Source organism: Equus quagga, chromosome 7 (assembly GCF_021613505.1).
Source record: "Equus quagga isolate Etosha38 chromosome 7, UCLA_HA_Equagga_1.0, whole genome shotgun sequence".
NCBI classification, from domain to species: Eukaryota; Metazoa; Chordata; class Mammalia; order Perissodactyla; family Equidae; genus Equus; species Equus quagga.
Genome location: NC_060273.1, coordinates 9,613,739 through 9,629,424, shown reverse-complemented (window position 1 = coordinate 9,629,424; position 15,686 = coordinate 9,613,739). Strand labels below are relative to the sequence as shown.

The following is a 15,686-nucleotide window of genomic DNA, read 5'->3' as shown; positions in this document are numbered from 1 at the left end:
GCGGCCGGGGCGTCCTCGGCGGGCCGGCTCCGCCGCGGGCTGCGCGGCGCCTCGCTCATGGCGCGCCGGCGGCCCGAGCTGCTGTGCGGGGCCGTGGCGCTCGGCTGCGCGCTGCTGCTCGCCCTCAAGTTCACCTGCAGGTGAGCGGCCCGGGGCTCCCCGCCTGCGGCCAGGCCCGCCCTGTCCCCTCTCCCCGGCCGGCCGGCCACGTGCGGGCTTCGGGTGCCCCTCGGAGGTGGGCCGGGGTCCGGGCTGCCCATCCCCTGCCGGGGGGATCGGGGTGCACCTGTCGCGGCTGCCCGGGCGGTGCGACCCTCCCTGATCACCCGTTTCGTGGTCCTCCTGCCTCGAATGTGGCATTCAGAGCCCCAGACTCAACGATGATCTCTCGGCTCCTGCTATCCAGCCGAGCAGCGAAGATCCGTAACAGTCCCCGCTCTCCCTTCCCGCGGGTGGCACGGGCGGTCAGTAGGTAAACAAGCGGTTTTTTAAAAGGGCTTCGGTGAGTGCTGTGCGGGGACGAGGAGCGAGGCGGGTGGGGCAGAAAGGCCTTCCTAAAGGAGGCGACATGGAAGCTCACGCAGGAAAGGGAGAGGACCAGCCCTGGGAAGATCTGGGGGAAGTGTGTCCAAGGTGGAGGGCACAGCGAGTGCAAAGGTCCTGAGGCTGGCTAAGCTGGGGTTTTTCCTGCAACCAGAAAGGCCTGGAGCATAGTGAGCAGGAAAAATGAGAGCTAATGTGCCTCTCTTTGGGAGAGCACACAAATGCAAAATTTGCTTTAAATTTCAGGAGTCCTTTATGGCCTCCTAAATCCCCAGTGTGTCTCCTGGGACTCCAATTGATAAGTCTCTGTTGCCACGGACAGGCATATTGGCCAAGAGGAAGATTGCAACTCGAAACATTTTCATTGAGTGTGTTAGGCGTGATACGTAGCCAGTGTTGTCAAGGACATGTCAAAGGATTCGAGATTTTAGTGGAAAGAGAACAAATTACAATAACTACCGTTGAGCATTTGTCATGTGCCGGGTGCCATACTTCCAGCAGGGTTTCTCAGCGTTGGCACTGTTGGGGGCTGTCCTGGTCGTTGTAGGATGTTTGGCAGCATCCCTGGCTTGTACCTACTGGATGCCAGTAGCACACACTTCGAGATGAGGCAATCAAAGATGTCTCTAGGCTGTGCTCACTGTCCCCTGGGGAACAAAATTGCCTGTTTAAGAACTGCAGCTTGCCTGAATGCATTTGTTCATTTAACACATAACTGAGAGCCTAGCACAGATCATTTAAATCTCAATCCTGTAAAGTCTGGATCTGCTTTTATCCCTCCTAATTTAGAGACGGAGGGGTTGAACTTTGGTCCTGTTACAAAACTTGCCCAGATCACACCCACCTGTTAAGTGATGGAGCTTGAATTTGCATCCTACAGTGTCAGGTTCTAGGCTCTTAACCTTGCTCTTTATCATGTGCTGCCCAAGAGAAATATACGAAGTGTTGTACAACGTAGACTATTGCAAGGTGGTATTTGGGTTCAAATTAGGAAGAGAGGTTTCCCCCCTCCAAGGGTGGGGAGCTTACTTATATCAGTTTGTCTGTCCATCTATACAAATAATGCTTAGTGTTCATTCTGAGAGAACGTGACCTCGTAGATATGAAAGTCCTTCGAGATTTCGGGAAGAAGGAAGAGTGTCAATCCAGTTACTAGAGCCCGCAGCGCAGGATCCCCACCTGCTTCAGGCGAGGAGTGAGCCAGTGAGCGGCTGCCTGCCTGTCCGGCTCCTTTCTGCGTCCCTGGCAAACTTGACAGTCTTTTAATAGACTCAGGTTGATTTTTTTTAGTCTTGCTTGATTGAATGGTGTCATGATACTATTTTATCGCTGTGCCACTGCCTCTAACGTTTCTGGTCCCCTGTTCTTATTTTACTTTTAAGATCTTCACGTTAATGAGGACAGAGGCTTAAGGGAGAGTAGGATTTTTTTTTTTTAATTTAATTTGTATTAATAGCTTCAGGCCTGAAATAAGTGACAACCCACTTCAGTGTCTGTTGCTTACCTGGATTCAAACCAGAGAGTATAAGACAGGTTGATTTGGGGTTGAAACACAATAATTGTGCATGTCCGGGCATTTAATTTCTATCCTACCTGCCTTTCTGTGCATTGAAGCTCCATGCTTCAATGACTCCATCCTGATCACTTGCCTTTTACCCTGGTTTGGAGGGAAAAATTGTGTGTGTGTGTATCTATATATGTACGTATATGTGTATTCATTTTGCTGTATTGCGTTTTGTAATTTCAGAGCTGCCTCAGAGCCTGTTCAGGAGGAGGGGTAGGGTCTGAATCTCGTGTAAAAATTGGGAGTTGCAGCAGGCCTGTCTTGTTTGCAGCCAGCTCTCACAGTTCTTTGTACCCGAGACTTCGACTTCAAAGCTGCAGGAAATCTTTGATTTAGCTATAGTTCCCCACAAACGGTTAGCAAATGTAAGAGTTAAATGGAAGCTTGGGAGTGTTTCTGGTGGAGCAGAGGCATGTGTTTCTCTTCCCCGGCTGCTGTTTGCTTCTGGGTAGGCCACGTGTTTGATCTGGCTGTTTACTTTAGGAGCCGCTCTGAACACGCAGAACAGCAGTGCCAAGCTGACGATCACCTTTCGGGGCTGTCACACACCTGTGTTTTCCCTCGGAGTCGTGCTTTGACACTTCCCACGCAGGATCAATAGTAGGAAAACAGTACCGCCAAAGCGCAGAATTTTGGAGCTTGTGAACGTGTGTCCCTTATTCCTTCCTCACCGCTGCATGGCTGCCTTCTTGTCCTTCAGGTCTCAGTTCCAAAGATACCCCTCTGACTGCCACCGCATCCGAGGAGCTTCCGTGTCCCCTGTCACCGCTGTTGAAGGCTCCACATCGCAGCAATCACTTTGTGCGTTTTTGTCATCGTTGTTTACCTGTCTTCTTCCCCGAGACAGTAAGCCTTTGAGCATATCGTGCTCGCTGCCATAGCCGCGGTCCCTATGGTTCGGTGCCTGAAACACGGTAGCATTGGCTCAGTGGACATTTTTTGAATTAGTGTGTTAAGTGACTGAGTTTTTCAGGTATTGTAGATATTTTACATAGACAAAGCTCCCTGAGTGAGGGATTAAAATGTTAGTTTGACTGAATAAATAGGAGATTTGTTCCAGCTTTTAATACCACTACTTTGTGATGTTAATGGCTTTTGGTTAAAGTAGGAAAGTGATATTTTTAAAACTGTCTTCTTAATTCTTGAAGCCAGCACCTAGATGCAGGGGAGAGTGTGGGCCTCTGTCCCCCGTACTAAATGACCCAAGGCTCTTAGAGTAGCTTAGTTCTTGGGTGTTTTTTTCTTTGCTTGTTTTTGAGGAAGATTAGCCCTGAGCTAACATCTGCTGCCAAGCCTCCTCTTTTTGCTGAGGAAGACTTGCCCTGAGCTAACATCGGTGCCCATCTGCCTCTACTTTATATGTAGGACACCTGCCACAGCATGGCTGGACAAACAGTGTGTAGGTCCGCACCCAGGATCCGAACCAGCGAACCCTGAGCTGCTGAAGTAGAACGTGCGAACTTAACCACTGCGCCACCAGGCTGGTCCCAGGTCTTGGGTGTTTTTATGTTTTCTTTTTTGATTCTAATATTTGGCTGACTGCTGCACGTCTCAGAGCTGGCAGCACCTTCCTTCGTGTTCCTCCTTCCTGCTCCTTTGCTATTTTCTGAGAAACCAGATTATCAAGTTCATTTGAACACACGTAGAGTTAGGATGTAATTAGGTGGCCTTTAGAGTCATCCCTCATAAAGGAATGGGCCTTCTGACGCGTGGATTCTTTCAGACTGTCCTTGATGATATACGTCTGTGTGTTTATATTTAATTTGCTTTCACATATGTTCAGATGAAGTAAGCAGGGTGGGTTTGTTCATTTCACAAGTTATTGAACTTCAGAGTACCTGGAACTGCTAGACAGTGAGGATCTAGCTGAAAAAGATCGCCAGGCTCCTTGCCCCCATGGCGTTAGTGATGTGGTAGAGTAGATAGATAATGAACAGGTAAAATAAGTAAGTTACAGATTGTGGTTGAGGGCCACGAAGGTAACTGACAGGGAGATGAGGGGAAGAATGAGGGGCTGCCTGCTTCGGGGAGAGTCATCAGAGCGAGCCTCGCCTGGGAGCTCACGCTGGGCAGGCTTGATTCTCGTCAGCTTCACCGGGGTGTAATTTACCGTCAGGAAAATTCTCACATTGTACACGTACGGATCGATGACTTGACAAAGGTGACCACTTCTCCATTTGCTCAATCAAGATATGGAACGTTGCCTCTTTCCAGACAATTTCCCCAGTTCCCCTCTGCAGTCAGTCCCCCTGCCCACTCCCCGCTCTAGGCAATCAGATGTGACTGACTGCATTATAGGTTTAGTTTTGCCTGTTTTGGACTTTCATGTAAATGCATTCATGTTATATGTATTCTTTAGTGTCCGCCTTCCTTCCCTCAGTCTGAGCGAGCTCCCTGGTGGCTCTGGAGCCTGGGCATCAGTGGCTCCTGTGGAGAGCATGGCCGCAGAGAGAAGGGTGGGGTCTTTTGGGTGTGGAGGAAGCATATGGATTTTTCAGACATCCTCCTCGGCTCCCCGCTGCCCTGCCACCCACGCCTGAGAGAGGATTAGAGAATCATTGTCCAGGAGCTGTCCGTGTCTTGCGTCCTCAGCCAAATGTTGCCTTAGCACAGGATGTTACTTTTTTACTCTAGCACGGCGTTTGAGGAGCTCCATTTTCTTATTCAAGAGAAGATTCCTCTTTTAAACTTCGTTCTCCTTCCACACAGAGCTGTTGTCAGAAGAGGATAAACTAAGCAATCTTGTTTGTGTTCGCTCTCTTTTAGTCGAGCAAAAGATGTGATCATCCCAGCAAAGCCGCCCGTCAGCTTTTTCTCCTCGAGGTCTCCGGTTCTCGACCTCTTCCAGGGGCAGCTGGACTACGCGGAGCGCGTGCGCCGGGACTCGGAGGTGGTGCTGCTGTTCTTCTACGCCCCGTGGTGCGGGCAGTCCATCGCGGCCAGGGCGGAAGTGGAGCAAGCAGCGAGGCAGCTTTCAGACCAGGTAATGCCGACGGTCGCCGAAGAATCAGGTGGCTGGCAGTCCCTGTGTGCGGGGCCCATTCCCCAGAGAGACGGCTTCCCCAGCTGGCTGATTTTGCCAAGGTGGAGGCCAGGAGCCTTGCTTTGTAAATTGTAAAGCCTTCTATAAAGAAACAAAGGATTGCTGGTTGTCGTGGTCATAGTCGCTGAGAGGCCGGAACAGGAGCAGATTCTGTGTCTGGCCACGCGGGCCGTGCTCGTCTCCGAGTGCCGCTCTGTTTGGTTTCAACGCTGAAGGAGGAGGGGTGCTGAGAATCCCGGCTGAATATCCATTTGATATTTGCTGATAATTATTTTATGTAAGCGAAATTGATGTATCATGACTATAGTGTAACAGGCTGACCTTTGAAATACTTGGACCAGAACTAGATTCAACTAATGTTTTTTTTTTTTATAAGATTGGCGCCTGAGCTAACATCTGTTGCCAATCTGTTTTTTTTTTCCTGCTTTACCTTCCCAAATCCCCCCAGTACATAGTTGCACGTCTTAGTTGTGGGTCCTTCTAGTTGTGGCACTTGGGACGCTGCCTCAGCGTGGCCTGATGAGCGGTGCCATGTCCGCGCCCAGAATCCAAACCAGTGAAATCCCGGGCCGCCGACGCGGAGCATGTGAACTTAACCACTTGGCCACAGGGCCGGCCCTAGATTCAACTAATATTTAATGACTGCCACTTTTGTGCTAAATAAGAGGGATCTATCGGCAAATGAGTCATCTGTATGGCCCAGTGGATCCCAGTCGCCCTCTATAAAACAAGTATTCCATGATGTCCCTCTTTCTGTCCTGAAAAGGAATTCGTAGGTGATGAAACTTTCCTACGCATATAATTTCAAATAGTCAATCTAATGCACTAATTATAACATAAGGGTAGGAAAAAAAAGAAAACAACGTATACTTCAATCCCATGTGTTTCAGTTTATAAATACTTGGGCAGAATAGGTCCTTGTACATTTATATAGAAATAGTGTGAATGGGCCGGTTCCAAATGCAGACCAATAAAGCTGTGATGTCTTGGTGACTCAGATGCCACTGGGGCATTGCTGTCAGTGATTTGATTTTTCTAAATGGTGAACAGCTCTTGGTAAAGTTCTGAACCAAAGAAAGTACTTTCTGCCCTCAGTTTACACAGAAGTTGCCTTCCTGAGAAATTGAGTGAATGTGAAAGCCATGCTCTGGATTCACGTATAAAATGGAGTCAGATTCTGGGCTTGGATAATAGCAAACAAGTTTTCCCTAACATCCGTGCCGGGCAGGACATTTAACACTGCTCTGGGAGGAGACAATGCCTTGTCCCTGGGCAGAGCCGTCTGAGCATTGCAGGGGTCTGCCTCAGCGCCTGCCCACAGCGTGCCCTGCCGCTTCCCCCCCGTCATTGCAGCCAGCAGAAGGCACCCCACAGATTTCTGAGAGGCTGCGGAGAACCACTGATGAGAGGTAACTGCACGCAGCTGAGTTCCAGAAGTTCTTTTAGAGCTCCCACTTGGTTTTTCTTAGAAACAAAGTTATAAATGGTGGCTAGGCTTCCTGCCCAGCCTAGCATGGCCTTTTTAACTGTTGTATATCCCTGAACTATAACTTTGTTCCTACATCACTGATTCTGAGGGGGTTGTGATTTTGTGTTCCAACTTTGGACCCATGGAATTGATCTGTTCCCTGTCTTCCCTTTGCCCTGCCTGCTCTGCCCCTGGACAATGACTCATAGTAGCAAACTGGCACGTGCTCCAAGGAGGAAACAGGAACTCAAGTGGAGCAATGGGAGGCAAAAGCTATGGTAGCGTAAAAGCAGTCACCACCGTGAGAGTCAGTCGCCAAGTTTTCTGAGTTCAGATTACAGGTGGGGAGCAAGGGGAGAATCTGCTGTGTTTTATGGTGTTCAGTAGTTGTTGACTGTCCACTTAAGCGTGCGTCCTTCAGCGTGATTACGCGGTATTTTGGTGTCCTCTGCACGCCGATGCTGGTGTCCCTGTTCTTCTGAAGAGGACCTGGGGCTTCGAGGGGCGAGGCAGCTTGTTAAAGATCATACGAGAAGTGGTGGAGGAGGTTACAGTACCATCCACAACTGACGGGCGCTTTTCAGATTATTTTTCCGGCTCGTTCCGAGTCGAGAGCTTACTCTTCTGTGTTCTCAGTAGGGAAAGGGGTGGGTTTACTTTTGGAAACAGGCAAAGATCTTTTTAGCCACAATGCTAAGTAAAATTAGCAAACATGGTAGATTGTGCCCTATTTTTGAGTAAAAAATAAGATGTCAACCTTAAGTAAAGATATTGTTGCTTCTCTTTCTTGTAAGTAGACTGTAAAAGGAGCTCCATCGAGTTTCCAGTAAGTTTCGAGCACTATTGCTGTCTAATAAGTGTAAGTCGTCTGAAAGTGACTTTCCCTTTGTAGTCTTCATATTTTTTCTATATTTTATTATAAGACATTTTAAACATAGAGCAAAGGTGAAGGAATTTTACGTATATCCACCACTTAAGTTTTACTCACATTTTATTACGCTTGTTTTATTGTTTTTATTCATCTTACCATCCCTCTAATCAGTGCTTCTCACCTGGAGGCGGTGTTGTCCCCCGGGGGACCTTTGGTACTGTCTGGAGACGTTTTTAGTTGTGGCTGCTTGAGAGGCGGGTGCTTCTGGCATCCAGTGGATAGAGGCCAGGGATACGGCTAACATCCTACGTCTAGCGTGTGGGATGGCCTTCCCTGCCAAAACAAAGCAGAACGAAAAGAACCCATAACAGTTCCAGACCAAAATGTCAATAGTGCGAAAGCTGAGAAGCTCTGCTTCTGTCTTACTATTAACCCGGCTTATTTTTGGTGCATTTCAAAGTGAATGTAGACATAGGGACACTTAAATACCTGAGCATCCACCTGTAAGTGTATCTTCAGTCCCTACTTCCGCTGTTCAATACTAATTTTAGAGCATAGCTTTGATCATCTGTTATCTTTATTAGTTTTTAATAGTCGTTAAAAATGGTCCTTTGACATTTGTGATGTTTTATTTGTAGGTAACATTTTTTTCATTCTCAGATGCTCAGTTTGACTATCAAAGACAGATTTTTTTTTTTAAAGATTTTATTTTTTCTGCTTTTTCTCCCAAAACCCCCTGGGTACATAGTTGTGTATTTTTAGTTGTGGGTCCTTCTAGTTGTGGCATATGGGATGCCGCCTCAGCATGGCCTGATGAGCAGTGCCGTATCCGCGCCCAGGATCCAAACCGGTGAAACCCTGGGCCGCCGAAGCGGAGCACATGAACCCAGCCACTCGGCCACAGGGCCGGCCCCGACACAAGACAGATCTTTTTACTAGGTTTTAGTGTAATCATGCTTAGAAAAAGCTCCTTGGTGCTCATTCACTTTAGAATTGAGAGCAAATCGTTTTCATCTTGGGTCAGACTCCAAGATGTTCAGAGTCCTAGCTGGACGCTGCAGAGGAGAGTCTTTTTTTTTTTATTGCAGTGGTAAGTGATGACCGTCTTTGAAAACTTGAAGCGATTCTTTTTCATACTTTCTGTTTCAGAGAGGAATAGTTCCATTTCTAAATTTTATCTTTGAAGTCTTGGTAATTTTTCAGTTGTTATTCATAGTCATTTGAAATCTTTTTTTGGCTCTGCAGGTGTTGTTTGTGGCAATTAACTGTTGGTGGAACCAGGGGAAATGCAGAAAACAGAAACACTTCTTTTATTTTCCTGTAATATATCTGTATCATCGGAGGTAAGAAATTTTAAGTAGTGTTTCTAATTGCCATTAAGTCTGTCAGTTCCAGAGTGAAGTATTCGATATTCACTGTACAGAATTGAGGAAATACAGGTAAGTGGAAATAAAGAAATAAAAAGGATCTGGATATTTTTATTGGCCGTACATAATTACTGTGTGTTTTGATTTATATCCACCTGTGACTATACATCCATCCCCCTTTTTTAAAATAAAGAAATAGGATCATGTGACAATACTGTTGCCTAAACTGCTTTTTCTTTCTTTCGTGAACATCTTTTCATGTCATTACATATTCTACAACATTGCTTTTCATAGTACCAGTTACTCCATTGTGTGGCTGTACATTTCAGATATTCTAAAAGTACTTTATGGTATAAGAATACACAGGAGTCCTTATCGTGTTACCTGGCAGCATAGCATAGTCAAGAGGGAATCGTACAATCTTTTCAATTGGGAAGAAAATTACTGCAAGTCCGCAATCCTGTATTCGTAATTCTGAAATCCAAAGAGCTCTGAAAACCCAAAAGACTTTCATAAATTTTGTCCTCAAATACATTCATCTGGCCTGAAGTCACAAGAGGCTTCCTATATAGTCTTCGTCCCATTTAAGGAGCCGCTTTATTCATTTTGCTGCGGAAATATTGGTGTTTGATTTTGGAGTACTGCCCAGAACTTGCTGTGGGTGTTAATGTCTGAAATCTGACTTGAAAGGTTTTGGAGATAGGAGATGGGATTTTGGACTTTGTTTGATGTAATTGGCTTAAAGTTTGTTAATGGAGGTAAATTGGGTAAAGAAGATTTGATTAGTAAGAGCTTTAGTTTTTAGGCTGTATTTTTTTCCCTTCCTCTAAACTTCCTGGGTCTTAGTCAATGGAGATTTATAACACACATCAACAAACTAGCATTTCTGGATTATTTGTCACCTTCCATCACACTTCTGTGTCTCTAACATAAAATGTTGTGTGACGCATAGTGTTGTCTCTCAAGAGGTATTAAATAGCATTTGGGCAAAAACATACTTTCTTACCCCATCTCCACCCTCAAATTCTTCTCTAGATCTAAGAGTACTTTCTCAGAGTAACTTTCTCGTGATCACTTCTTTTTTTTTTTAAGGTAAGTGCAAGGTGTTATGCTTGAAGGTTCTGAAACGCTGCCCTCTGTAATGGGGTGATGAGCTTGCCCCACTGAGGTCCCCTGCCTTTCGTTTTTTGGAAATAGGATATAGGGCACAGATGCCCAGCAGGGAGTATAGGCCTTGCAACTCTGTAAGCAAGCCAGCTGCTCCGAGGGGGGCTTAGCTTGATGTGACGTTAAGGTCAGAAGAGCTACGTTGAATTGAGTACACAGTGTCATTTTGGGATATGTGTGTGTACTGTGTTGTCTTACACTGTTTGCTTTCTTAGTTTTATAGAGAGATTGAAAGGAACTTTAGAAATATCTAGTCCAACCCTCTCGTTTTACAAATGAGGAACTTCAGCTTGGTCCTCCCCTTGAAATGCCTGCCGCGCATCTTTGCCTGTTAAAGTTTTCCTTGTTTCAGTCAGTTTAGGCCAGTTAATAGCCATTTCAATATTTATCATTCCCAGTGTGCCTAAAATAGAAGGAGGCACTGAAATACGTAGAAGGAAGCTTTTTCATATTCTACTGAAGAATCTTCCAGCTTTCTATTTTATACATGCACATGTGAACGAACGTGTTTCTTCAGCTGACCTCTCTCGTGAGCGCGCTGTAGCCTTGCGGCTCTTTTGGTTAATAGTGCCTTTAAACGTGGCCCTTGAGTCTCAGCCCTGGGCAGACCACTGCCGCCTGTGTGTTGCTGCTGCTGCTGCTGTTGTTTGTGTAATGGCTTATCTGGTAGTAGTAGCTGCTTCAAGAAGTTAACAGGCTTTTCTGTTTTGTGAAAGTAGATTCCATTTTTGGCTTATATTGACACCAGTCACAAAGAAAGTTTATAAAAGGCTCTGAAGCAGAGAATAGTTTCTCAAAACTCTCTGCGAAGCTCAGCAGCCCGACATCGGCCTGTCCTCTGGCGATGGCTGTAGTGTGTTGGTGAAGCATGTTCCACGTCCTGCGTTCTGGGGTCTTCTCAGCTTTTATGACAAGTCCCTGCGACCCGTGTAACATCACACCAGGAAAGCTCAGCAGAGCCCATGTGCTCAAGCAGATGAGGTTTCCAGATCGGTCACCTCCTTTTTGCTGAACAAAATACGTTATCGGATGACTATTTGATTTCTTCCTTTAAGTTAGAATTTGTTGGTGGTCGATGGTTTTGGTGGCGGTGGTAATTTTTAAACTGGAATTAGTTAACAGACTAGTTGTATCAAGTCTTCACTTGACAGAATTGTTAACTCTGTTTCCCAATTGTGAATCCAGATGCTATTTTTCCTTTTTTCATGCTAACGTTCCTTTGTCTGGCATCATATTCTGCAGTGCACACTGAAGAGTTGCGTTTATCTCATCATGTTATATGTGTTTGTGTGTTAATTTCTGTAACCATATGTTACAGTATTGTGATCACAGCATTTGTGTGATTCTTTGCTGTGCTGTCTATTGTTGTATTAACAGTGAGCTTACTGTCACTTTCCACTTAGAGAGAAGAATGGTTATGAAGTTGTTGAGTTTCATCATACTCCCCACCCTGCGTCATACTATCCAAACATATTTGAGCAATGTATTGTGCAAGAATTTTAGAAAGCCACGTAAAGATTCTGGTTAGCTCAGGAGGATAACTGAATGTTGCTAGTATTGCTTCGCAATATTAAATCCAATTCCTGTGCATCCCCAAGCACAGCTGGAGGGGAGAATAAGGAAGCTCGCTTATACAGGTTCCTGAACACCTTTACGTAATTTTTTTTGTTGCAATAAAACTTTAAATAGGTGTAAGGTTCATTTAATGATCCGCTGGGAATATTTAATAACTGCTTCTTAGTAGACCAGGCCAGCTACTCAGTTTGTCCCTTGTTTCGGAGTGAGGTGTGAGAGGAAGGTCTGCCCCCTTCCGTGGAATCGTGTCGTTAAGATCCTGGAGTCCTTTAGCATTTGGTCAGCTTCCAGGGTCACCTTTCCATTTTGTTTTGCTTTGTTTTTTAGAGAAATACTATTGCAGGAATTAATTTTTTTTTTTTCAGACCAGAATGAATATTCCTTGTTTTGAAATTCAGTTTGCGGTTGAATTCAGCTCCTAAAAGGGCAACGGCCACTTGTGCCTCCCTCACATAAAACGCTTCTTCTTCATTGGCCCTCCAGTCACCTCCTGAGACAAAGGAGGCTGCTTACCTGTGACCCAGTCGGGAGCCTGAAGCAGGACGTTTTCATTTTGTGGTGGTGATGATTTCGGTTGCACGTTACAGCTTTAATGCATGGTATGTTATTTTTATTTTATTTTTATGTTTTTGGCACTAGTTTTGGACCCATCGAGTACAAAGGCCCCGTGAGCGCTGTTTACATTGAGAAGTTTGTCCGCCGGGTGATGACACCACTGGTCTACATCCCATCTCAATCAGAATTACTAGATTTTCTCTCGAACTACGAGGTACCTGTCTTTCCTATCTCCCCCTGTTCCCAGGGCTTCACTGGGCTGCGTTGCACCGTTTGTATCGCAAGGGTTTTTTTATACCTCTTGATTTGTAGCAATTAATTAAAGGTCATGTTATAGATAAGCCCCAATTAAGCGCTTTTTGAGATACTCAATTATAGGGATGGTTTGGCCAAATGAGTTTTAAGACAATAGAATACTTGCAAAATCTTGTCTGTTGTTTATTTGGGAATTTTCAACAAACTTTCAGTTTGTCTCCCTTAGAGTATGTAAGAATTAACTTAGAATTTATATGCAGCTGCAAATTTCTAAAAATTTCACTTGACGCTTTATGGCATTTTACTATGAGATACCTGGTTTTTCTTGTCAGTTGTAGTTTAGCTTTTTAAAAAAAAAAAACAACTGGGAATATGTCCTATCTATTTTTACAGTGCGTAACTATTTCAAGGTCTTATTAACAGAAAGTTTCCTAACATGGTTTCTCCACTGCTTTCCTGTTGCCAGCCAGCTTCAACCCCTGATAAATTATTTTTATAGGATATTCAATGCATGTTTAGGACAGCTTCTTACTGAGAGGCCAGTATAAAGCTTAAAATAAGTTCCATAAACTATAAAAATAGTTCCACAAAAAAATTCATTGGAGCAAGCATAAAATCATACTTAGGCACAAGTAAAAATGATGCTTAGGTGCAACAAAATCAGACCATAAGTACCTAATAGAGACTAATTGAGAATTGAGTAGTGTGACTGGGTTGAATTTTATCTTTTGCAGTGTGTAGATTTGACGTAGATTGGATATGAATTTCTGTCGCCAGAACATCATTTACAGCTTTTTCAGTCATGTTAGAAACTATTTATGTGTCAACTATGAGCAGATTCCCCAAGCAGCAGTGTTAGTGTCTACTTCTTGTGCTTACGGTCAGTAGATGCGCGTTAGACTGAATGCCTCCTTCCTCCTATGTGGATGAAGGTGGATTTCCGTACCCTTTGTGGACTTGTCTCCCATTCTGCCTGGACAGGCTGGTGGGTGGGAGCTACCCTGGAGGCAGGGCACCTGGGTGTACACCCTTTGGCAGCACTGAGTCTGTGACTTGGGGCAGGTCCCTCACCTGCCAGGCGTCAAGGGTCTGGACCAGGGTATTCTGGAGCCTCCTTTTAACTCTTAGGTGCAGTCATTGTGTGATGAGTGGGTTTTCACGTAGATTGGCAGTAGGTGACAGGCAGAGTCACTGGAGGTGGTACAGCAAAATGGTGAGGAACCAGGACTCGGGCAGGCACGAGTCCACGCTCACCTCCATCACTTGTTAGCTGTATGGCCTTGGGCTAGTTAACCTCTTTAAGCATCCGTTTCCTCATCTGTAAAGCAGGGGTAAACGAGGTAAGACATGAAAGTGCCTAGGATGTAGTCCCTGTAAACGACAACTTAACAGTGGAAATGACATCATGGAAACATCTTGGCTACTTAGCACTATGGAGAGAACTTAAAATGTGCGTAATACCTGCCAGGATCCTCTGCTTCTGTAGAAAACTTTCTGTGTGTTTTGCAGTTAAGATGATTAAAAATGACCTACAAAGCCTTCGCTTACGCTCTGTTGGCACTTTGTAGCACACCGTGCTCAATTTTGATTGATACTCTCTGTTTTTTTCTTTAAATTTTCACTCAGTCTCTTCTAAAAAGTGAAGAGAGAAATGGGGACATTACCAAATACCATCCAATATGTGTCTGCCCTTCCTAAAAATGGGGAAGAAATTGAGATCGTTTAGCCTAATGATAAGAGCGCTGAGATGCAGCTTATTATTTTCAGCTCTGTCAGAGATTTGTGTCCAGAGGGTTCTGAGCCAGTTTTTCTGCTTCAGTTCTTGGCAGAGGTCATATGATAAGGAAAGGACTCAGCTAGGATTGTAGAGACCTGGGTTTTAGCCCTGACATTAGCAAGTCTCTGGTTTCTGAGTTTCATGCAGATTTCTCATCTGTAAAGTGTGGGAGTTGGTTCAGATAATTCCTCCTGACTGTTTTGGCTTTGGTGGAGTTTGCAGGTTGGGAAGAGGCAGACAGAAGAAGGCTCATCAGTTTTTGGTTGGGGAAATATGTTTGAGACAATGCCATTGAACATCTCTGTCAGAGATCTTGGTAGTCCTTTTCTGTGTATTCCCTCTGCGATGTCCATGGTGTCTCTCCAGTTGGATCTGCAGGAGAGAGAAGTGCACGTTCGTGACTGAGCAGCAAGGATGAGTCCTTCCCTTCCACCTCTGCCTTCCTGGAACCTGCTTGTCAGCAGTGCCTTCAGAGCGTATGCTCCCTGTTGGACTTTGAGTTCACATGAAGCTCACTGATGTGCCAGTGGCGTTACTGAAGCCCCCTTAACTATAGTGATGTACCACTATGATTAGACCGCGTTTAAAACGGGAACCGGAAGAATGGTACCTACATGGGACTCCTGTATAGCTTCTGTCGGCCTTTCAAAGGGCTTCCTCCCAAAAGCTGTAGAAAGCGTTTGCTCTGAGAGTATCAGCCTTCAATGGGCTTCTCACTGAGATGAAATTGTCTAGTGGGCAAGAGACAGTTGATTGTGAAAGAACTCAAGAACCAAACCCAGCACGGCACTTGCGAAACCATTTATCTTGTGAAACATACCAAATTCTGCCTAGAAAAAAGCGAAGTCAAATGGCATGCACACTCTCTAAGGTAACGTAAAGACAAAATTCTGCATCCAGAAATGAAACCACTGTCATGGTTTTGACAGCTGAATAAATAGGAAAGTTAAAGGAATTTTTACAGGCCCCACTCTAGAACATGATGTACTTTTGGACATTCCTCCAAATTAAGGTTTCACAACCTCAGCAATATTGACATTTGGAGTCAGATAATACGGTGTCATGGGGGCTGTTCTGTGTTTAGCAGCATCCTTTGCCTGCACTTACTACGTACCAGTAGCACCTCTTCTCTCCCTTAGATGTGACAACCAGAAATATCCAGGCGTTGCCACATGTCCCTTAGGCCAAGGGCACAGTTGCCCCAGTTGAGAACCACTGCTCTAAATGATTCCATTTCCTCAAATACGGCCTTGAGATGGTGCCTCACAAGGCAAACACGTCTTTTTTTCATGTAGTGCACAGAATGCCACAATCTACGTTGCAAGTTTATCTACGTATAACAGTGGCAGTAGAGAGAAGATGAAAATTAAGCAATTCCTTGACTAGAAAATTCTGGAGTGTTGTCTATGGGGTACTAGAGCCAGGGGTGAGTTCTGTTGTCGTCAGTAGAGCTGTCCCTGATAATCAGCTTTTTGCTCAAATTGTTCATCTGTACCAAAGA

The 15,686-nt window shown here is 45.1% G+C and overlaps 1 protein-coding gene across 2 annotated transcripts in view; it reads left to right on the top strand.

The window, feature by feature from the left end:
- Positions 1–6: 6 nt before the first annotated feature.
- TXNDC11 (thioredoxin domain containing 11) overlaps positions 7–15,686 on the top strand; it is a 54,882-nt gene continuing 39,202 nt past the window's right edge. Inside the window, exons 1-4 of one of the 2 annotated variants that reach the window (XM_046668576.1) lie at positions 7–140; positions 4,874–5,090; positions 8,735–8,832; positions 12,238–12,367. In XM_046668576.1, coding sequence (XP_046524532.1) covers positions 58–140; positions 4,874–5,090; positions 8,735–8,832; positions 12,238–12,367 — 528 coding nt within the window. In that variant the 5' untranslated portion in view covers positions 7–57. Of the gene's footprint in view, positions 141–4,873; positions 5,091–8,734; positions 8,833–12,237; positions 12,368–15,686 lie in introns of those variants that run through there. The other variant, XM_046668577.1, reaches the window with a different exon arrangement.